This window comes from Suncus etruscus, chromosome 8, assembly GCF_024139225.1.
Source record: "Suncus etruscus isolate mSunEtr1 chromosome 8, mSunEtr1.pri.cur, whole genome shotgun sequence".
NCBI lineage: Eukaryota > Metazoa > Chordata > Mammalia > Eulipotyphla > Soricidae > Suncus > Suncus etruscus.
The window spans coordinates 115,486,199-115,510,353 of NC_064855.1; the positions used below are offsets into that span (position 1 = coordinate 115,486,199).

Genomic DNA, 24,155 nt, shown 5'->3' on the forward strand with positions numbered 1-24,155 from the left:
ACTTCCTTCCTTTTTTGTTTTTGTTTTTTCCGGCCACACCGATTTGATGCTCAGGGGTCACTCCTGGCTAAGCACTCAGAAATTGCCCCTGGCTTGGGGGGACCATATGGGACGCCGGGGATCGAACCACAGTCCTTCCTTGGCTAGCGCTTGCAAGGCAGACACCTTACCTCTAGCGCCACCTCGCTGGCCACTGGGCCTTAGTTTTTTGACCCATGTTGCAGAAAGTCTTTGTTGATCGGCTGTGTTTCGTAGAATTTTGCTGAGAATGGAGTTGAATTCGCCCCAGCAAGGTGGCTCAAAGGACTGGACATTATTTCCAGCATTTCCGTGTCTCCAGTTGATCCAGTAAAACTGGGAATGGTCCCCGATCTCTGAGCCCTGCTTGGGTCCACCACCCCCTCCATAATAAAATACCAGAAACTTTTCTGTTGGCTTTGCTGTTCCTGATGTTTCAGGGGCCCCCTCTAAGCTTTTTCTGATACTTACCTCTGTGGCCATCATCACCCACACCCCACCTTTCCACTCACCTCTGTCCCTCTGTGTTCCCACAGGCAGAAGAGGGAATCTCTTCTCAGCAGTGCTCAAGGCTTACTCCTGACTCTGCTCCCAGCAATCACTTTTTTTCTTTTTTGAATTTTGGGTTTTGAGTCACACCCGGCAGCACTCAGGGGTTCCTCCTGGCTTTACACTCAGAAATTGCTTCTGGCAGGCTCGAGAGACCATATGGGATGCAGGAATTCGAACCACCGACCTTCTGCATGCAAGACAAATGCCTTATCTCTATACTATCTCTCCGGCCCCAGCAATCACTTCTTATGAGTGCATGGGGAACCATATTGGATGTCGGGGATCAAACTCAGTTATGTGCAATTCAAACGCCCTCCCCATCATACTACCACTTCTCTAGCCCTCTTCTGAGCATTTTAAGTTTTGTCCTCAAGGCAGCTCCATGTATTTTCATTGTTTTCCAACCATTACACAACCACCCCTCTCCATGTTTTCTTCCTCCTGTGCTAACCCTAAATCATAAGCCCAGAAATTCTTTCTTGTCTCTCTCTCTCTCTCTCTCTCTCTCTCTCTCTCTCTCTTTCTATCTCTCTCTCTCTCTCTCTCTCTCTCTCTCTTTCTCTCTCTCTCTCTCTCTCTCTCTCTCTCTCTCTCTTTTTTTTGGTTTTTGGGTCACAACCAGTGGTGCTCAGGGGTTACTCCTGGCTCTGTGCTCAGAAATTGCTCCTGGCAGGCACGGGAACCATATGGGATCCTGGGATTCGAACCACCGTTGGTCCTGGGTTGGCTGTATGCAAGGCAAACACTCTACCGCTGTGCTGTCTCTCCAACCAGTCCTGAATTTCTACTTTTTTGGGGGTTACTCCTGATTCTTCTTTCAGAAATTGCTCCTGGCAGGCTCAGGGGACCATATGGGATGCTGGGATTCGAACCACCATCCTTCCACATGCAAGGCAAACACCCTACCTTCATTCTATCTCTATCATTCAGGCCCCAGCCCTGAATTTCTTTTTTTTTTTTTTTTTTTTTTTTTTGGTTTTTGGGCCACACCCAGTAACGCTCAGGGGTTACTCCTGGCTATGTGCTCAGAAGTTGTCCTGGCTTGGGGGACCATATGGGACACCGGGGGATCGAACCGTGGTCCGTCCAAGGTTAGCGCAGGCAAGGCAGGCCACCTTACCTTTAGCGCCACCGCCCGGCCCCCAGCCCTGAATTTCTTAACCTCACCCAAGTCCTTGCTCTTTCTTTTTCTGGCTCCTGTTTCACTTTACTTGCACCTCCCTTATGTGTATTCATACCAGTGTGTGTGTGTGTTTGTGTGTGTGTGTGTGTGTGTGTGTGTGTGTGTGTGTATGTATGTAACTGGCCTCTCTTACTCATCACACTGTCCCCAAGTCCATGCATGTGTTCCCTGTGTATTGAAGGTGGAACTGACATTCAGTGACCTGCAAGTACCACATCTTCCTTATCCTTAATTTATTTTTGGGTGTTTGGGCTGTTTTCACCATCTAGTTATTAAAAGGAAGGGGGTGGTGGTGTGCCAAGTCACTCTGCACCCCGGCTTTCTCTTCCTGTGGCGGGATTCCCAGAAGTGGAATCACTCGGTCCTCAGGTAACCGTTACGGTTTCATTTGAGGCAGCTCCACCATGCTGTCCACACTCGCTCCTTGTTAGATCATATATGAACCGTGGAGTCAGCGTTACCAAGGAGACCGCACAGGCGGGGGAGCATGTGGTGTTGAGTGTTGGGTTTCGTCTCCATTACCTGCATTGGTTGACAAGTGTACTCAGGACACACAGAGCAAAGCTCTCTTGGGGTGAAAGAAATCCTTAGACTGAGGAAGATTGGGGTGCAGGGAGGTAGGACTCCTGCAGTTAGGACAGACAGTATCCAGAGGGTGGGCAGGGTTATTTTTAGTTGCTTTTACTGTGTGGGCCATCTGGATGTTCCTGCAGGTACCTTGTTTTCATTATTTTTTTTTCTTGTTTTCATTATTATTGCTTCTGGTTTTTGGGTCACACTGTGCGGCGCTCAGGGGTTACTCCTGGCTCTGCACTCAGAAATTGCTCCTGGCAGGTGTGGGGGACCATACGGGATGCCAGGATTCGAACCACGGCTGCATGCGAGTCAAATGCCCTACCACTGTGCTATCTCTTCATCCCCTATTATTGCTTCTAATAGTAATTGAGTTCTGTTGACCTTTGTTGTTGTTTTGCTGTTTTTGTGTGTTTGTTTCTGGGGTGCATTTGGCTGTGCTCAGGGGTTACTCCTATCTCTATACCTAAGAATAACTCCTGGAGGTGCTTGGGGGCCATATATGATGTCATAAATTGATCCCAGGTCAACTGTGTACAAAAGCAAGCACTTTATCCCCTGTGCTATTGCTCTGAACCCCTAAAGAATATTTTTGGAGGCACACACCTGGAGGTGTTCAGGGATTACTCCAGTCTCTGCATTCAAGAATCACTCCTAGAGATTCTCATATAGGATGCCAGGGGGGCCAGTGAGGTGGCGCTAGAGGTAAGGTGTCTGCCTTGCAAGCACTAGCCAAGGAAGGACCGCGGTTCAATCCCCCGGCATCCCATACGATCCCCCCCAAGCCAGGGTGTGATTTTCTGAGCGCTTAGCCAGGAGTAATCCTTGAGCATCAAATGGGTGTGGCCCCCTAAAAACAAAAAACAAATAAACAAACAAAAAGGATGCCAGGGATCAAACCTGGGTCGGGTGGTGTGCCCAGCAAGCACTCTACTCACCATGCCATGATCTGCCCCCCAATATTTTATTTTATTTTATTTTATTGCTATTTTATTTTATTGTAACATCTGGTGACGCTCAGGGGTTACTCCTGGCTCTGTGCTCAGAAAATCACTTTTGGCTCGGGGGACCATATGGGATGCTGGGAACCTAACTGGGGTCTGTTTTGAGTTGTCCGTGTGCAAGGCATTTACACAGCCCTGCTGCTGTGCTACCACTCTGGTCCCCCCCTAATATATTTTTTTCGGTTTTGGGGGTCAGACCTGGCAGTGCTCAAGGGTTACTCCTGGCTCTATGCTCAGAAATCACTCCTGGCAGGCTCAGTGGACCATATGGGATGCCGAGATTCGAACCACTTTTCTTCTGCATGCAAGACAAACTCCCTGCCTCCATGCTATCTCTCCGGCCCCACCCCCCTAATATTTTGAGGGAAGAAAATGGCTCGGTGTCCACAAATCTCACACCAAAATTACTTGAGTACTTTCCTATTTTTCTTTAAGCCCATGTCTCTTTGCTGCTGTAACTTTGACACACTGGCATAGTTATGCTTTTATACTCTGCCCTTTTATTGCTATGAAAATTTTCTACATGGCATTTTAATAGAATATAACTGGGTACCGAGTGGTTTTCATTTTAGCCCAATTAGTCAAATCCCCAGTTGCTGCGTATTGAACTTAACTTCAGTTTTTTGCTACAAGTTTGTCCGCCAGGTATTATAGAATATTCAGCCCTACAACTTGAAGTTTTTTGTTTTTTTATCAGGTTAGCAATAAGAAAAACCTTTTCTTTCTTGGGCTTTATTTCTTTACGAGACAGTTCCGGACCTCAGAAGAAAGGGTCAAAGGGCAGGTGCTTTTATGGTTTTTGTCAGATGGTGCCCCCATATTTTTATAGATGCGATATACTAAATGCCGTTTTGCAAAGATTTGTAATTTTGATAGCTTTGGAATAGAGCAATGGCACAGCTGATAGGGCACTTTGCCTGCATGTGGCTCATCTGGGTTTGATCCCGGCATCCCATAGGGTCTCCCAAGTCCAGCCAGGAGTGATTCCTCAGTGCAAAAACCAGGAATAACCCCCTGAGCACCCGTTGTCTTTGCCTCAAGGCACACTCCCTGACTCTAAACTCAGGGATGATTCCTGTCCAGGGCTCAAGTACATATTATGGGTACAAAGAATGGGACCCCAGTTAGCCACACACAAGGCAAGCGCCCTACCCATTGTTTTGGACTTTTTTTTTTTCCTGAGGGATGTTGTTCTGAATTTTTGTTTAAGATCCAACACCCTACCATGCTCAGGGACTAACTCCTGGCTCTTTTGCCAGAGGATCATTCCTGGCAGTGTTCGGGGGACCAGATGGGGTACCAGGGATTAAACTGGGAGAACCAGACCCCTGCCAGGGCAAGTTTCCTTAGCCCCTGTGCTCTCTGATCCGTTCTGGCATTTCTTGTCTCTTCCTGACCTTTGCCAAGTTAGCTGTGGGGTGGTTTCAACCTGAAGACTTCAGGGGCTGGGAGCCAAGAAAGGGTCCTTTCCACCTTCGCCACCTCCTTCTCCACGGGTCAGGTGCGCTCATCTTATTAAGCCTCACATTCCTGTGGAAGTGCAAGGTTACCTGTGGGATTGGGCACATGGGTACCGACAGGATAGGCTGTGTGAGCAGTGTGGGTGCATATAGGATGGTGATTGAGAGATTCAGTGAGATCAGATGAGCAAGGGCAATCATGACTTTTGTCAGTAAGAGAACAGATGTTTTTTTTTTTTTTTTGGTTTTTGGGCCACACCCAGCGTTGCTCAGGGGTTACTCCTGGCTGTCTGCTCAGAAATAACTCCTGGCAGGCACGGGGGACCATATGGGACACCGGGATTCGAACCAACCACCCTTTGGTCCTGGATCGGCTGCTTGCAAGGCAAACGCCGCTGTGCTATCTCTCCGGGGCCCGAGGACAGATGTTTTGTCTTCGCTTCCGTCAATTCTACTCACTTTCTTTCCTCTCCTTCTTGGTCATCCTTCTGCATCTCCTGGCCTGTGGCCTTGCTCTTTGGGTATGTGGGAGGGAGGGAGACAGACAGACAGACAAACAGAGAAGAGATTTTACCAGGCATGTCGGCTGTCTAGTCACCCAAAGCATTCAATGACCATATTTCCATTGGGGTCTGTGTTCAGGACAGGGTTGGCTCGAGTGGAATCGCAGGCCTGGAAGCTGGTACAGACTGGCTCAGACTGGCGGTGTGACCATATGAGGAGGGCTTGAGTGCATGAGCAGTGCTCCTCTGATCATGCCCCCGTCTCCTGCTCCTCCCCATCCCTCTCCCCCTCCTCCACCCCTTCCTCCTTCTCCTTAACCTTCCTTCCACTCTTCTTCCTCCTTCATCTCCTCCTCTATCTCCTTATTTCCTTCCCTTCCTCTTCTTTCTTTGCTTTTTCTTTGTTTGTTGTTTTTTTTGGGGGGGCACACCCCAGCAGTGCTCAGGGCCTACTCCTTGCTCTGTGCTCCACAAATTAGTCCTGGCAGGGGCCGGAGACATAGTACAGTGGTAGGGCATTTGCCTTGCATGAAGCTGATCCAAGGACAGACAGTGGTATCGAATCTCGGCATCCCATATGGTACCCCAGTGCCTGCCAGGAGTGATTTCTGAGCGCATAGCCGGAGTAACCCCCTGAGCGCCACCGTGTGTGACCCAAAAACCAAAAAAACAGAAAAAAAAAAAACCAAGAAAATTACTCGTGCCAGTCTTGGGGAATCATACAGGATGCTGGGAATCAAATCCAGGTTGGCCACATGTTAGGCAAGTACCCTACTAGTAGGCTGTGCTCTTCTCCGTCCCCTCCCTCTTCTGCATCCTCTTCTGGGTCCCTCCTCCCCTCTTCCTTTATCTCCTCCTCTTCTCCTCTTTCACTTCCTTTTCTCCCTTCTCTTCTCTTTCCTCCTTCACTTCTTCTTTTTCTCCATCTCCTTCTCCTCCTTCCCCTCTTTCTCCTCCCCCACCTCTTTCCTCCTCTCCCTGGACCACCAGAGTGATTCAGCCATGACCTCTAATTTAATATGGAGCTCATGTGGACAGTACTGGTGTCACCAGAAGCCTTTTGTATCCCAGAACATCCATCCTTACAGTCACATTTCCCCACTCATTATTACCTCCGTCATGACACGTACTGTCACCACATTAGAAGCATAACTATGATTCACAGTCCGCCACAGATGAGTGCATAAAGCATGGCTTCTCCCTAGGATGGGGTTGGCCCTCCGAAATGCGGGAAGATCCTGACGCATTCATGGTGTGATCTTCCCACAAGTGTGACACTCGCAAAAGGGCAAGTGTCATGTGATGAAGAACTTGTCTTCGTGGAGTGGACATTGCCGGGGTCTAGTCCTGAACGTGGACTGGCGGGGCCGGGGCTGGGCTTCCATGGGGAAGAGAGTGCGACCGTGAGATTATGAAACTTTATTTCCTGGGAATATTTTACAGCTGGGAAGTTGTCTCCACAACATCCAGTCCTTGTCGTCACCAAGCAGGGTTTAGGGGGTTGTTGGGTCACACCTGAGGGTGCTTGAGGGTGCTTCTGGTGTCTGTGGTTGAGGTTAATCCCTGGTGGTTCCCTCTTCCCTTTCTCTCCCTCCTCCCTTCCACCTTTCTTTCCCCCTTCCAACCTCTGCCCCCACCTTCTTTTTTTTTTTTTTTTTTTGGGGGGGGTGGTTTTGGGGCCACACCCGGCAATGCTCAAGGGCTTACTCCTGGCTGTTTGCTCAGAAATAGTTCCTGGCAGGCACAGGGGACCATATGGGACACCGGGATTCGAACCAACCACCTTTGTCCTGGATCGGCTGCTTGCAAGGCAAACGCCGCTGTGCTATCTCTTCCGGGCCCTGCCCCCCACCTTCTTCCATCAATATTCCCTCCCTCCTCTCTTCCCTCCTCTCCTCTGTCCCTTCCCTCCTTCTTCCCTTCCCTCCCACTTCCCTTCCTCCTCCCTCCCTCTGTCTCTCTCTTCCATTACTCTCTCCTCCCTCCCCAACTTTCCCTTCCCCATCCAAAGTCCACCCCCTCATTCTCCTCCCAAAGGGGTCTTTTCCTTAAAAGACTCAGTGACTTTCAATAGTCCCCCATCTCCCCCCAGTCAGATGCCCCCTCCTCTGGCAGAGAAACACCAAGAAGGCTTGTTCCAGTTCCAGAGGAGCAGCCCCCCCCCCCACCGATCACACAGGCACTGCTGTTGCCCCCCGCACCTCCTCTAGCCCACTCAGACCCCCATTGTGGCCTGTGTCCATCAGCCCCGGAGCCAGCTGAGCCATGGCCTGGGCTGGGACCTCCCTGGCCACAGCCTGGGAACCAGCCCAACCAGATGCCCACCAGACAGCCCCTGGGGAGAAGGGGTGGGTGCCCACTCACATCATGCAGGTAAGCTGGCGCTGCTCGGCAGAACAGGCCCCACAAACACAGGCCCCCAGGGCCCAGAGGCCACAAGGGGCAGAGGCCCCATCCAGGCGACCGCTAATCAGAGCCGAGCAAGGGTGGCAGGCTGGCGTGCAGGGCCTGGGACCCCGAAGGACAGCTGGGCCGAGGAAGGATTCCCTTCCTCAAAATCAATGTTCCTGTGAACTTGGGCAGAAGAGCGCCCTGACAGTTCTGGAAATTTGCCATGGGGGAGACGGGGAAGGCAAGGGGCTGTGGGACCCAAGGGGGCAGGAGGCAGGTGGGGCCCGGCCCATGGGGCTGCTCGGACCCAAGCCCAAGGGGGAGCCAGCACCAGCTGCATTCCCCTCCCCCTGCCCCTCCCTGCCTCCCAGCTGCCTCACACGCAGCCACCTCCTTTCCGTGGCCCCAGCTCTGTGTGTTCTAGAAACAGATCCAGGAAGCTGGGCTGTCAGTCTCTCAGAACCTGAACTTGAGGAAGGGGTGCAGGCAGTGGGGGGGGGGGATCCTGAACCATCTTGTTGTCTTGGCTGGGGCTGAAGACTGTTCAGTCCACCAGGGAACCGTCTGGCCATCCTCACCATTTCTCCTTTGGATCTGTAGCTTTGATCCCACAATCCCCCTCTCCAAGTTCTACCCCCCCCCCAAACAAAACAAAACAAACAAAAAAACCCTGTCTGTGCTAGCCCAGAGCTGGGATACACCCCTTAATACTCTCCATGGCAGAAAAGAGGACAGAGAAGATGTTTGTTTATGTTGGTATTTGTGTGGGGTCGGGTAGAGTTGGATCACACCAGCAGCACTCAGGGGTTACTCTGGCTCTGCACTCAGAAATCGCTCCTGGCTGGCCAGGGATCATATGGATTGCTGCCAGTCGAACCGGGGACATCCAGGGTCAGCCACATGCAGGGCAAACATCCTATCGCTGTGTTATCTCTCTAGCCCCTATTTATGTTGTTTTAAATTTTTTGGGGGGTGCACATTTGCTGTGCTCAGGGAATCCCTTCTGGGGGTGCTGGGATTCCTGGGATCGAAACTGGGTAAGCCTCATGCAAAGCAAGCACCCACCTCGCTGTGTTATTGCTCTGGCCCGAGGAAATGTTGATCTGTGCCTGCAGGGCAGCCCATGCAGCTGTGATGCAGACCAAAATGGCACTTCTGTGCCACATGCAAAGGTGGGAGGAAGGGGAACAGGAGGACCCCATATGGGGGAAAACATTGGGAGAGAGTCACAGTCACGTAGTGGGTGGGATGTAGAGTGGCAGAGCAAGGAGAGCGGCCAAGTGCAATGGAAAGTTCCCCCCACACGAGAGCCTTGACTCCAGGAAGAGAGTAGGAGGGGCCCAATGGGGTGTGAGGAGCTGTGCCGGTATGCTGGGTCTGGGGGTACAGCAATTGTCAGGTGAGGCCTGAAGTCATGTCCCTGGGAGCTGCCAGACTCCTGGTGCCTGCAGGTCTGGCCGGTGGAAAACCACCATGTGGGTCCCGATACCAGGAGCTGTGGGAGATTGTCTACATTCATGCCTTCACAGATGGTGGGTTCGATGCATTGGTGGAAACTAATGTTTGAGGTTTGTTCAGTTTTTTTGAAAGATCATCTTTTATAAGGACCAGAGTGACAGCACAGTGAGGAAGGTGTTTGCCTTCCACACAGCCGGACCCAGTGTAGTCCCCCGGCATCCCTTATGACCCCTGGGGACCACCAGGAGTGAATTCTGAGCACAGAGCCAGGAGTAAGCCCTGGGTACCGCTCAGTGTGGCCCTAAAACAAAACCATAAATCATCTTTTATAGGGACCTGAGAGGTAGGACAAAGATTAAGCTTCTTGCCTTACACACAGCTGACCCAGTTCAGTCCCTGCCTGCCGCCAAATATGCTGCTGGAATGGTCCCTGAGCACTGCCCAACCCCCTATGTACATACATGCATGTACATGCACACTGATTCACATACAGATGCACACTAACACGTGTGATGCAGGCTCAGGCATATACATACACTTGGCACTCTTTTTTTAAAATATATTTTTATTTAAATAACATGATCATAGTTGGGTTACAGTCACAAACAGAACACCCCCCTTCACCGGTGTAACATTCCCCCCGCCCCCCCTTTCCCATCCGTGCCTGTATTCGAGACAGGCATTCAACTACAGTTATTTGTTTTTAAGTTCAGTAAATTGTATTTTTTTTCTTTTTCTTCCTTTTTTTTTTTTTTTTTTTTTTTTGGTTTTTGGGCCACACCCGGTGATGCTCAGGTGTTACTCCTGGCTGTCTGCTCAGAAATAGCTCCTGGCAGGCATGGGGGGACCATATGGGACACCGGGATTCGAACCAACCACCTTTGGTCCTGGATTGGGCTGCTTGCAAGGCAATACACCGCTGTGCTATCCATCCGGGCCCGTATTTTTTTTCTTAAAGGATAAGAGTAAGAAAATATAGTAAAGGTATGCATAGGTCCAGAAAAATGGGTGGGAAATAGAAAAAAAATCCTTGACCTGATTACAAAAAGGCCTCACCCCAGAAGTTTATTGGCATAAGACCGACTCTGGGTTCCAGGCATACCAGTCTGTCCAACCTGAGTCATCCTCTGTGGTCCCGGTGAAACTTTTTCACACTTTAGCTATTGTTGATATCATATTCTTATATTTAAAGATTCTGGATTCTGTGCATTTCTTTCATCGATGTCAGCTGATGTGGAGCATCCTCTAGTTTCAGCATACCATTCAATGTGGAGCGATCTGCCCTGCAAGCAGGCTGTTGCTGAGTCGTCTGGGTGTTGAGAAACTCTCTGCACCTGCACTCTTATGCAGTCATCACATAGTCATGTACATGCAACTCATATTCATTCCCACACACACGCACATGTACTGAGACGACACACTTGCACACTCTCACAGTGTTGTACACACTCAACATTCCCACACACACTCAGGCACATTGACAGTCATGCGCACGCACATGCATTTTCATACAAACTCACACAAACACACATTCTCATGCATGATTCTAGCGAGTCCATCCTTGCCTAAGTGCTGCTGGCCCTTGATTTGATAGTCAGCCCGTCTACCTGCGGTCTCCTCGATCCATCTACCCCCAAACCCAAAGGGCTCTGACAGCCTTTGTGTCCCTACCTCTGGAGTCACCCCCACTGGCCCACACAGGATGCTCCACAATTCCTTCCCATAGGTCAGGCTAGCCTAGGGAGGATGCAAGAGTGGCTACCTAGGAAACCCCTCCCTTCCACATCCTTCCCAGGCCTTCTCGGCCCCCCGGCATGACATTGTGGACTGGGGGGGTGGGGTGGTGGTGGTATGGCCTCATATAGTGAGGCAGGATCAGGGCAGCCCTGACTGTGCACCCACCTTGGGCACAGAGTGTCTCCCAGATACAGGCCTAGGGCAGAGGGCGTGCAGGGAGACAGGGTTCCCGGTGACCCTTGGATATCATCCTGAAATGAAAGACTGAAACACTATGATGGGGCGTTTGGGGGGAGGCAGGGGGGTTGGGAGCCACACCGAGCTGTGCTCAGGGCTTTATTCTCAGCATATCTTAGAGGAACCCCAGTGAGGTGCTGTGGTTGGACCCAGCTCAGCCTTGTGCAAGGCAAGGTCCGGAATTCCTGTATCTCTCCAGCCCCGAGCTGGTTCCTCAAGGCTGTTCCTGTTCTTAGGGTCTGGAACCCTAAGAACTTCTTGTGTGTGTGTGTGTGTGTGTGTGTGTGTGGTTTTTTGCGTCACACCTGGCAGTGCTCAGGGGTTATTCCTGGCTCCAGGTTCAGAATTGCTCCTGGCAGGCACGCGGGGACCATATGGGACAGACGGGATTCCAACCGATGACCTCCTGCATGAAAGGCAAACGCCTTAACCTCACCAGCTATTTCTCCGGCCCCCCTAAGAACTTCTTTTTTTTTTTTTTAGTTGTTGGGTCACACCCAGCGGTGCTCAGGGGTTACTCCTGGCTGTCTGCTCAGAAATAGCTCCTGGCAGGACGGGGAACCATATGGGACACCGGGATTTGAACCAACCACCTTTGGTCCTGGATTGGTCTGCTTGCAAGGCAAACGCCGCTGTTAGCTATCTCTCTGGGCCCAAGAACTTCTTGTCAGAGGGTCAAACCTGGAAAACAAGGCCTCCAGACTATTCTGGGGATGCCTTCCAGCCCCTTGGTGGCAGATGATCAAGATCCAGGGGCCACCCAGGCGACCCCAGGGTGACAAGGTGGTGACCAGGTGGCATTGCTACTGAAATCACTTTGGCTCTGTCTGCTGTATACCCAGAGCCTCACCAGATGGCTCAAAGGCCACGTTCGCTCCCCACCATGCATTCAGCTTCAATTCATACATGTCTGCTCCTTTGTCTGAGTCTTCCTTAGAGGGGTCGGGAGGGTCAGTGTGGAGGCACTTGCCTTGCATGCAGCCAACCCCAGATTTGCGTTCTGGTACCCCATAGGTTCCCCATTCACTGCCAGGATTAATCCCTGAGCATAGAGCCGGGAGTAAGTCTGAACAGTGCTGGTTGGGGCCAAAAAAGTTTTTTAATTAAATAAGATACTTTTTCCTGGGGTTGGAGAGAGTCTAACAGTTGAGGTGCTTGCCTTGTGCACAGTTGACTTGAGTTTGATTCTCTTGTGCTCCATATGGTCCCATGAACACCACCAGGAAACCCCTTGAGCTCAGAGCAGAAGCCCCTAAACAATACTGGGTTGGCCCCTAAACAAAAACAATGATAATAAAACTCTGTTTCCAACCCCAAAAAAAAACCCAACTCTGTTTCCAACTGCCCAACTTCAGAATAATAAGAAAGAGATGATCTTAGGGTAATAGAAATGAGTGTGAAAGCTCCTGAATCTCCCCTACAGCCCTGGGGGTGTAGGGCATGAATGTAGATGGGGGTGGAGGGCATGAACTTTGACCAAACTCAAGGTCAGTTTCCTTCCTTCCTTCCTTCCCTTCCTTCCTTCCTTCCTTCCTTTCCTTCCTTCCTTCCTTCCTTCCCTTCCTTTCCTTCCTTCCTTCTCCTTCTTCCTCCTTCTTCCTTTCTCTCTCTCTCTCTCTTTCTTTTTCTTTCTTTTCTTTCTTTCTTTTTCTTCTTTCTTTTCTTTCTTTCTTTCTTCTTTCTTCTTTCTTTTCTTTCTTCTTTCTTTTCTTTCTTTTTTCTTTCTCTTTCTTTCTTCTTCTTTCTTTCTTTCTTTCTTTCTTCTTCCTTCCTTCCTTCCTTTCTCTCTCTTTCTCTTTTCCTTCCTCCTTCCTCCTTCCTTCTTTTCTTTTCTTTCTTTCTTTCTTTCTTTCTTTCTTTTCTTTCTTTTCTTTCTTTCTTTCTTCTTTCTTTTTTCTTTTTCTTTCTTTCTTTTCTTTCTTCTTCTCTTCTTTCTTTCTTTCTTCTCTTTTCTTTTCTTTCTCTTCTCTTCTTCTTTCTTTTTTTCTCTTTCTTTCTTTCTCTTTTCTTTCTTTCTTTTCTTCTTTCTTTCTTTCTTTCTTTCTTTCTTTCTTTCTTTCTTTCTTTCTTTCTTTCTTTCTTTCTTTCTTTCTTTCTTTCTTTCTTTTTTCTTTTTCTCTCTTTTTTCTTTTTTTCTTTCTCTCTCTTCCTTCCTTCTCTTTCTTTCTTTCTCTCTTCTTCCTTTCTCTCTCTCTTTCTCTTTCTTTATTCTCTTTCTTTCTTCTTTCTTTCTTCTTTCTTTCTTTCTTTCTTTTTCTCTTTTTTCTTTCTTTCTTTCTTTCTTTCTTCTTTCTTTCTTTCTTTCTTTCTTTCTTTCTTTCTTTCTTTCTTTCTTTCTCTTTCTCTCTCTTTCTCTCTCTCTCTTCTCTTTCTTTCTCTCTTTCTCTTCTTTCTTTTTTTTTTTTTGTAGTTTTTGGGTCACACCCTGGTAGCGCTCAGGGTTATTCCTGGCTCCAGGCTCAGAAATTGGTCCTGGCAGGCACGGGGGACCATATAGGATACCGGGATTCGAACCAACCACCTTTGGTCCTGGATCGGCTGCTTGCAAGGCAAACGCCGCTGTGCTATCTCTCCGGGCCTCTCTTTCTCTTTCTTTATTCTCTTTCTTTCTTTCTTCTCTTTCTTTTTCTTTCTTTCTTTCTTTCTTTCTTTCTTTCTTTCTTCTTACTTTCTTTCTTTCTTTCTTTCTTTCTTTCTTTCTTTCTTTCTTTCTTTCTTTCTTTCTTTCTTTCTTTCTTTCTTTCTTCCATTCATTGTTCCCTCCCTCTCTCCTTCCTTCCTTCCTCCTCCTTCCTTCCTTCCTTCCTTCCTTCCCTTCCTTCCTTCCTTCCTTCCTTCCTTCCTTCCTCCTTCCTCCTTCATCCCTCCCCCCTCCCCCTTTTTTTTCATGGTTGTGGGGCCACTTCCAGCACTCAGAAATCACTCTTGGGCCCTGAGAGATAGCACAGCGGCGTTTGCCTTGCAAGCAGCCGATCCAGGACCAAAGATGGTTGGTTCGAATCCCGGTGTCCCATAGGGTCCCCCATGCCTGCCAGGAGCTATTTCTGAGCAGACAGCCAGGAGTAACCCCTGAGCAACACCGGGTGTGGCCCAAAAATCAAAAACCAAAAAAAAAAGAAATCACTCTCAACAGGCTCAGGAAACCCTTCTGATGTTGGGGATCGAACTCAGGTTGGCTTCGTACAAGGACAATTGCCCTTCCCGCTGTGCTATCATTCTGGTACGGCCACTTTTCTTCCGGATGGAGGAATCGGTTCTCACTTTCCAGAACCATCCTGGGCCATATTTGTTCAGCCTTGTTCAGCCATATTTTGGAATAGATCTGATCAGATCTAATTCTGTCCAGAGATGTGCTCTTGTCTCTGTTTGTGAAACATGTATCATTACCAAACTTGTGTGACTGAAACATAGGAGATTTGATCCTCTGTAAATAGACAGCAGAGTAGGAAAACAGTTTGTTTGGGACTAGAGCAAATAAGTCCAGCGTATGGGGCACTTGCCTTGCACAAGGCAAATGGCTATCAGATGTGGACTCAAAAAGTAAAAATAAATAAATAGGGGCCCGGAGAGATAGCACAGTGGCGTTTGCCTTGCAAGCAGCCAATCCAGGACCTAAGGTGGTTGGTTCGAATCCCGGTGTCCCATATGGTCCCCTGTGCCTGCCAGGAGCTATTTCTGAGCAGACAGCCAGGAGTAACCCCTGAGCACCGCCGGGTGTGGCCCAAAAAACCAAAATAAATAAATAAATAAATAAAAATAAATAAATAAATAGAAACGTGTATGTTGGGGTATTCACTTACTAGTGTTCTCTCTCTCCACTTTGGGATGGGAACAAGGGCAGAAAAGCTAGATGAAGACTATTTGGGGCCAAGAAAATAAAGTGCATTGCTGGAAAGATACGATTTTATGAGGATTATTTATAAATACATCTCTCACTGCCAAGGTCTGAAAATATAAGTAAAATTTGTAGCCTTACTCTGCTCCCTTTTTCCATGCTCCCCACCTGCTGTCCATTTTCCCTTGTGCACACTCATTCAGCTCTCTTTCTCTCCTGTCCTCAGGCTGGGTCGCTTTCTCTGCCCTTGAGGATTTGCGATTTGCACACGCTTTTGAGTTTGCTAGGCCCTCAGCCTAGCCGATGCAGTCTCCCCTATACTCCCAGAAATACTTTGTGCATTTTTTAATTGTATACTGCTCTGCCTGAGTGGGAATGTCGAGAACCTCTCAGCAGAGCTGTTGCACCCAAGAGAGCTGGGCTGGGCAGGGTCTGCAGAGGGAGAGAAGAGGATTTTTTTTTTCTGATTACTCATGGGAACCTTGGTCCCCTCTTTCACTCACCAGACACAGAGCCTGCCCGTCTCATGGCTGGCTGTGCACAGGGAGGGCCTGTTTGTGAACTCTAGGTGTGCCCTGGGCACCCAGGAGAGAGATAGGCTTGGCAGAAAGCGGGGGGGGGGGGGGGGGGGGCGTGAGCAGTGTGGCCATCTGTGGATCTGTGGGCATCCCCCACCATAAGGAAGATTTTTCACAGACACTCCATGCCCCGCGATGTCCTCCGACAATTGGATTCCTTTCAGAAATGAAGGTTTAAGAGTTGTCATGGATGGGGCGCCGGGTAGGGTGGCGCTGGAGGTAAGGTGTCTGCCTTGCAAGCGGCTAGCCAAGGAAGGACCTCGGTTCGATCCCCCGGCGTCCCATATGGTCCCCCCAAGCCAGGGGCGAATTTCTGAGCGCATAGCCAGGAGTAACCCCTGAGCGTCAAATGGGGTGTGGCCCAAAAACCAAAAAAAAAAAAAAAAAAAGAGTTGTCATGGAATCCAGCAATAAGCCCCAGAGTGGTTTGAGCACTGTGAGACAGGGTAGGTGGCAGAGGAGTGGCCCTGAACCCTCCTGAGGCTATCTATAGAATGGGATCACCCCTGTGGTGTCCAGGAAACCATAAGGGATGCCAAGGATCCAATCTGGGACCAGGCATGTGCAAGGCAAGTGACCTCTTTACTGTAGGGACACAAAAGCTGGAACATGACCCCAAACCTCATCATCCAGAGGCATCTAAGAGAGGGGAAATGTCCTGAGCTATAGTACTGGTGGGAAGGGCATTTGCCCGGCAAGCAGCCCACCCCAGGTTCAATCCCCAACATCCCATATAGTCCCCAAGCCTGCCGAAGGTGATTCCTCAGTGCAGAGCCAGGAGTAATCCCTGAGCACCAATGGGTGTGGCCCCCAAACATAAACAAATAAAGGTACATGTTCTGGGGTTAGAATTATCGGACAGGGGGGCCCGGAGAGATAGCACAGCAACACAGCGGGTTTGCCTTGCAAGCAGCCGATCCAGGACCAAAGGTGGTTGGTTCAAATCCCCCGTGTCTCATAGGGTTCCCCCGTGCCTGCCAGGAGCTAGTTCTGAGCAGAGAGCCAGGAGTAACCCTGAGCATAGCCTGGGGTGTGGCCCCAAAAAACCAAAAAAAAAAAAAAGAAGAAGAAGAAAAAAAGAAAATGGAATATTTAAATGGAAAAGGGCAAGCAGGGGTGTTAGTACAGGGGGAATTTGTATTGGAAAAACCAGGGAAGGGGTGGACACAAATGCATTTATGACACTGGGAACATCCATCTATGATGTCTTCCAAAGGCTGGAAGCACAGCAGTTAGGGTATTTGCCTTGCATGGCACTGCTGACATAGTTTGATCCCTGGCTTCCCATATAGTCTCCCGGACTCCAGAGTGCAGAGCCAGGAGTAAATTCTGAGCATCCCCGGGTGTGACCCCAAAATTAAAAAAAATAAAAGGAGGGCTGGAGAGATAGCACAGGGGCACTTGCTTGTCTTGAGCAAGGTGTAATCCATCCACTTTTGATCCCTAACATCCCCTATGGTACCCCAAGTCCTCTCCCCACCCACCCCAGTATGATCTCTCTGGAATACTCACTTGTAACGTTCTACTTTAGGCCAGACTTGACATGGCAAGGGCCTAAAAATACTCCCATAGAGGCTGGGTTTTCTTTCCCTTTTTTTTTGGGGGGGGGCCACACTTGACAGTGCTCAGAAGTTACTCCTGGCTCTGTGCTCAGGAATCACTTCTGGCAGGCTCAGGAAACCATATGGGATGCCAGGTTGGTCGTGTGCAAAGCAAATACCCTCCATGTTGCACTGTTGCTCTGGCCCCAGGTATTAATAAATCTTGACTATGCTATTTGTGGAGGCACTTTTAGGGGGTGTTTTATAATCGGTCGGCTTATAAATAAGCCCCAGGGATGTGTCACACTCATCATCTCTCTCTGCTTCCCTGGAACCTCAAGTCCTGTCTGTCTCCCCCTATCTGGGGCCCAAGCCACTGTGATCCCTGTGAGTTTGGAACTAATGAACTAACCACCGCGAGGCCGCCACGGAGCCTGGGTCCAAACCCACCACACCTTCACACTCGATTTAGCCTCCAGATGGCACGAGGCTGGGCCGTCCCGCAGAGCCGGGGCCGTGGCCTCCACCCGAGTGGAAACGGGCTGGTGCTTCTGTGCAGACCGGATCCCTCAGAGCCCCGAGCTGCTGGTCCGTGGAGGACGGTGGAGCCAGCTGTCCCGCAGACGTTCCCCTCCCTTGTGCCCAGTGGGGCCTCCCGCTTTCCGCACCTCCCCAAAGCCTGTCCCCAAAGCAAAGGGACAGCGTCCCCTGAAATCCACAGTCACTAGGAAGAGGTCGCATCCTTCGGTAGCTCCTGGACCAAGACAGGCCCTGTGAACCCCAAGTCTGCTGCCCCATCGACCCAGGTTTAGCAAGTGTCAGTACGATTTTGCAAGGACTTGTGTAGCCCCATCTTTTTGGATGGGAGCTGTAGAGCAGTCTCCAGCATCTCCTGAGCATCCTTCCTCAGGGAGTTCACAGTGCCCAGCCTGAGCCCAAATACCCTCCAGCACCCACTTCTGGGGGGGTTTGGGGTCCACACCCAGCAGCGCTCAGGGGTTACTCCTAGCTCTGAGTTTAGAAATCACTCCTGGCAGGGTCAGGGGACCAGATGAGATGCCTCGGGGTCAAACCTGGGCTTGTCCTGGGTCAGGCGCATGCAAGAAATAGCTTACTTGTCAGATTTGTTTTATTTTCATATTTTATATATTTTGGGGTTTTATTTTATTTAAACATATGGTTACAAAATTGTTCATGGTTGGGTTTCAGTCTTAGAACTTCCACCCACACTTCACATTGGCACATTTCCTGCTACCAAAAATCTACAGTTTTCCTTCTCTCTCCCCCCTGCCTGCCCAGAAGCAGACATTTTACTTCTCTCTCTCTCTCTCTTCTCTCTCTCTCTCTCTCCTACTCTCTCTCTCTCTCTCTTCTCTCTCTCTCTCTCTCTCTCTCTCTCACTCCCCTCACTCTCTCTCCCCCCCTCTTTTTTCCTTTTAGACATTGTGGTTTGCACTACTGTTACTGAATGGGGGTACTATGCTATATTTTTATCTCTCTTCCACAGCCCAGATCTTTTCAGCGTGATCAGTTCCAACTATTATTGTCTTAGTAGTGGTCCCTTCTCTACCCCAAATTGCACCAAATTTTTTTTGTTTTTGTTTTGTTTTTGGATCACACCCGGTGATGCTCAGAATTTCTGGCTATGCCGCTCAGAAATCGCTCCTGGCTTGGGGACCACATAGGATGTTGGGGATAGAACCCAGGCCTGTCCTGGATCAACTGCATGCAAGGCAAACACCCTACCTCTGTGCTATCGCTCCGGGCCCCTGCACTGAAATCCTCAAATGCTGGAGATCTGCAGCTCATTATTCTAACACAAGGCAGTGCTAATCAGATTACGCCATCTTGGTCACTAGGTACTTGCCTGGTAGCCAGTTTCCCAAGGGCTCTGGGTTCGACTAAGTCCACGGGAATGTGCGGGGACCATGGTGATGGTGTCTGGAGCTGAAATCACAACGCGGGCTCCATCCAAGCAGGAGCCAGAACAAACCAGTCCCTGGCCAAAACCCAGGGAAAGGGCCAGCCCACAGCAGTACTGGGATTATTTGGTTTCACACCAGCACGGCTGATTCCAAAGCCGATTGTTGCCTGGCTCCTGAGTCCCACAGCTCATGTGGAAATGAAGGAATCTCTGCGGTGCGGATTCGGACAACTGGGGTTTGGGGCCTGGAAGCAATAATGCTGCAGGTAGGGGTGCTGGTCTGGCACGCTGCTGACTCAGGTTCGATCCCTGGCTCTCCCATCTCCATCCACCAGGAGATACCCTTGAATGCAGAGCCCAGAGGAAGCCGTGAGCACCGCAGGATGGGACCCCAAAACGAAACACAAGCAAAAAGAAACAATTCAGTTTTGCATTTCAGGTTCCTGAGTAATAGTACAGGGGTTAAGGTGCTTGTATATTCCCCACCCCACCCCCAAAAAAAAAAAGAAAACAGAAAAAACAAGGGGCCCAAAGCAATAGCATAGCATTAAGAGTTGCTATGCATGTTTGCTTTGGCCAAAACAGGGATGGACCCCGAATAGAATCCCGGCATATGGTTCCCTGAGCCTGCAGGAACTCAGAGCCAGGAGTTACTCCTGAATGCCGCCAGGTGTGACCCCCAAACAAACAAACAAAAAAACCAAAACAAACCACTGAATGGACAGGAGCGATAGCACAGCGGGGTAGGGTGCTTGCCATGCATGTGACTGACCTGGGGTTTAATCCCTGGAGTTTCATATGGACTCCCCAACCACTGCCACTAGTCGATTCTGAATGCAGAGCCAAGAGTAACCTATGGTACACTGCCGGATGTGCCCCCCCCAAATCAAAATAAAACAAAACACTGAAAATGCAGCCCCTACAAAACCCACTGTATGCCAGCACCAAAAAAGCAAACTGAAAATGCATCTCAACCCTGATGAGCTTCCTGGTTCTTCCACATGCCCCATCCTCTTCATCTCCTGACTCTCTGGAGCATATCTGCTCTAGTAAATAAAAAATTTGGGCACAGGGCTGGAACTGCCATGTGCCAGGAGGTGAAAAAGCTGTTCCCAACAGCTCTGGACAGCACCTGCTGGCTCTGTGGCCCCAGATTCTTTTTTTAAGTATCATGAGTTAGTCTCAGACCACATGGCTACAACTGCGACATAGTAATCACTCCTGGTGGTGCTCTAGGGGCCCCTATGGGATGCCGGGGATCGAACCCAGTTCAGCCCACGTTGCTCTCTCTATGGTCCATCTTGCTTGGTCTAAGTTCAACCTCATTGTTGGCCAGGAGGTTCAGAAAATCAGGACTCTGCAGGGCCAGAGAGATAGCATGGAGGTAGGGTGTTTTGTCCTTGCATGCAGAAGGATGGTGGTTCAAATCCCAGCATCCCATATGGTCCCCCGAGCCTGCCAAGAGTGATTTCTGAACACAAAGCCAGGAGTAATCCCTGCGCGCTGCAGGTGTGACCCCAAAACAACAACAACAACAACACAACAACAACAACAACAAAAGAAAATCAGGACTCCGCAGAGCTGTCTTATACTGGTGGAAAACCTCCTTGCCCTATGACCTGCCCCTAGGTCCAAGACATGGGCCCATCTGGTTTCCTCATCATCTGGACTTGTCCTGGTTTCAGCCAAGAATGTCAGGGCCTATCTGGGTTTCGGGGATGGCGTGGAGAATTCTGTTTTGTCTCCGCTTGGCTTTTTGTCCGAGATAAGTAGACACTGCTGGCCAGGCAGGGCTGTAGGACATTAAGATTTTTCTTTCCCTTCTTTTTTTCTTAAAAACCACCTTCCTCAACAGCTTTAAAGTTTTATTAGTGTCATAAAATGCCTTCCTCCACCGAAACCACTTTTGGTACGTGGCCCTTCTGACAATGAGAATTGGTTGAGGGCTGTTGGCAAGGTGGAGGCGGAATTTGCTTCCGAAACTGAAATTGGCAGGAAGTGATGCCCCCAAGTGTTTCCTTTATATTTGGGGGGGGGGTATAACCGGAGGTATTCAGGGGTTACATCTGGCTCTCCTCAGGGCACAATCCTAGAGGTGATTGGGAGGCCCTTTGTTATGCTGGGGGTTGAACCCGGGTAGAGTATGTACAAGGCAAGTAAGTACCCCTTTCTGCTGTTCTAAGCTCTGACACCCCCCCCCCCAAGTCCCTTTTCAGAGCCTCCACCTCTCACCCCTGGCTCTCACTCCTTCCTATCCTCGTCGCTCCTTCCCAGCTTCCTCACCCCCACCTCAAGGCCCAGAAAACAATGAATTTGGCTTCCTAGTTTTTGGGGACCATTCATATCTTTCAAGGAAACTTTCAAACTTTCCAGATTTCCTTTATTATTATTTTTTTTTCTTCAGTGCAGGGTGAGAGCACACCCCGAGTAATGCTCATGGGCTTACTCCTGGCTCTGTGCTCAGGTATTATCCCTGGTGGTGCTCAGGGAATACTGGGAATACTGGGGACTGAACCCAGAATTGACCTGTAGAAGGTCCGTGCATGTTTTTCTCTGGACCTTTTCCAGTTTTCTGTCATAGAGAGCAGTGGAAACTATTTACAACCAAGCCACTGGCATTTTGTATCTGATTTACATGTGATCACTTTTTCTTTTCTTTTTAACTTAATCACTGTTTTCCACTGTGTTTATTGTGTTTTCATATTGGGGTTTACGTCCTTAGAATGTACATCTCCCATCATCAGTGTGATCTTCCCACCCACCAATGTCCCCCCATTCCCCTCCTCCACCCCCAACCTTCTGCTGTCATCTCAGACAGGCATTCTGCCTCTCTCCCTCACTAGCATTGCCATGGGTTTTTTCGTTGGCACTCAGGTTACTCCTGGCAGGATTGGGGGACCATATGGGAAAGCCGGGGAGTCGGACCTGTCTGTCCAGTCGGCCTGCGTGCAAGGGCAAACACCCTGCCGACTGTGCTATCGCTATCGCTCTAGGCCCCCCACTATGATTGTCCAATGGTAGTTGTCATTGTGGTTAGTGCTCTAAGCTGCATTCACCACTCTTTGTGGCAAACTTCATTCATGTCATGAGTTGGTCCTCCCAGCATTCAGCTCTGTTGTCTCTGAATAGTTATTGCCAGAATTTCCGTTTTATTTCCTTATATCCTGCATATAGACATGGAGACTATATGCTGAACGAAATGAGCCAGAGGGAGAGGGGATAGAACATAGAACAGTTTCACTCAGCTGTGGGCTATAGAACAGGGTTTTGTTGTTGTTGTTTGTTTGTGTGTTTGGGCCATTACCCAGCAGCACTTGGGTTTACTCCTGGCTCTCTGCTCAGAATCACTCCTGGCAGGCACCTGGGGACCATATGGGATGCTGGGATTCGAACCACCCTTGTTCCTGGGTCAGCAGCTTGCCAAAGCAAGGATTCCCTACCAGCTGTGTCTATCTCTCGGGGCCCCGTATCAGGAACAGTGGTTTATAAGCACTTACCTTGCAGCCCACTGACCCTGGTTCAAATTTCTCCTAGCAGCTTCCAGGGATTGCTGCCTGAGCAGTTCATATGGGGGGTGGTTCTTTCTCTGATGCCAACGCCCACTTTGTGAGCTCCTTCCTCTCCTCAACTGTACTTCCCATCTTCCTCAACCCCCTCGGCCAAACTCACTCACACACAACACACACACACACACACACACACACACACACACACACAGCAAAACAAGGTTCTTTTTTCCCCTTATGTCGCTGAACATTGAAATTATCAGTATCCATATTGTTAATTTGTTTTCTTGTACATTTTTATTTTTCTCTTTTTGAAAAAAAAAATTTTTTTTTTTTGGTTTTTTTGGGCCACACCCAGCATTGCTCAGGGGTTTACTCCTGGCTGTCTGCTCAGAAATAGCTCCTGGCAGGCACGGGGGACCATATGGGACACCGGGATTCGAACCAACCATTTTGGTCCTGGATCGGCTGCTTGCAAGGCAAACTGTGCTATCTCTCCGGGCCCCTGTTTTTTGAAATTTTGGACTACACCTGATGGTGCTCAGGGGCTACTCCTGACTCGGTGTTTGGGTTGCTTTGAGCAATGCTTAGGGGACCAAGAGGTTGGGAAGCCTAGAGTAGGGGGGGAAAATGGTTGAGCCCAGGCCCCCCTGCATCGCAATGATGCATTCTAGGCAGCTGGAACGAAATCATCAGCCTCTTGTACATGAGGAAATCCGAGCAGTGGGTTTTAGATTCATACTTCACAGTTCGTTGCTTGTCTTGTTGCTGCTTGTGTGCGTGTGTGTGGTGTGTGTGTGTGTGTGTGTGGTGTGTGTGTGTGTGTATGGGTGTGGGTGGGTGGAACACTCAGCAATGCTCAGGGATTACTCCTGGCTCTGCACTCAAGAATCACTCCTCCTGGTGGGCTCATAGGGATTCATATGGGATGCTGGGGAACAAGGCCTGTGTCAACAGCATTGCAAGGCAAACGCCCTCCCCTGCCATACTATTATTCTGGTCCCTGATTTATTTATTTATTTATTTATTTATTTATTTTCGTGTTCCCAGGGGCTTTACTCCTGACTCTGTGCTCTAAGCTCACTCCTGGTGGGTGGTGGGAGACCATATGTGGTGCTGGGGGATCGAACCCCATGTCAGCTGCATGCAAAGCCCCATGGCCTCATACTTAAATAAAACTCATTCTAGGGGCCTCCTTCTCCTTCTCCAACTGAAAGCAAGGTTAGTCTGGTTCGCCATGGCTCTGCCCTGTGCAGAGACTGTCTGGCTCCATAAATCTGGTGGCAATCTGGGGACAGTGCCTGTCCCCTCCCACCCCTTTTAGTGGAACGGGCAGTCTTCGAAGCGTAATAAGTAACAGAGGTCCTGCCCTGTGTGTGGTCCTGCAGGTGGAGGCACGCTCGAGGATCGTGAAGACCCTGAGAGCTTCAACCTGGGCCCCACGGGAGAAGTGCGTGCGAATCAACTCGGTGTCCAGTGGCTTGGCCGAGGGTGACCTGGAGAGCTTGCTGCAGTGCACGAGTCCTGCCTTCCAGCCTGATGCTGCCCAAGGTGGAAAGCCCGGAAGAAAATTCCAGTGGGGTGAGGATGCTATATCCAGAGACGATGGATCAGGGTTGTCTTGGGGTGGAATCGCTTGAGGAGAGAGAAAGGGA

At 49.7% G+C, this 24,155-nt stretch overlaps 1 protein-coding gene across 1 annotated transcript in view; it reads left to right on the forward strand.

Moving 5' to 3' along the window:
* Window positions 1-24,155, forward strand: part of CLYBL (citramalyl-CoA lyase) — a 160,070-nt gene that overhangs the window by 103,747 nt on the left and 32,168 nt on the right. Inside the window, 2 exon segments of the mRNA XM_049778524.1 lie at window positions 23,889-24,014; window positions 24,016-24,070. Of these exon segments, the coding sequence (XP_049634481.1) occupies window positions 23,889-24,014; window positions 24,016-24,070 (181 nt within the window).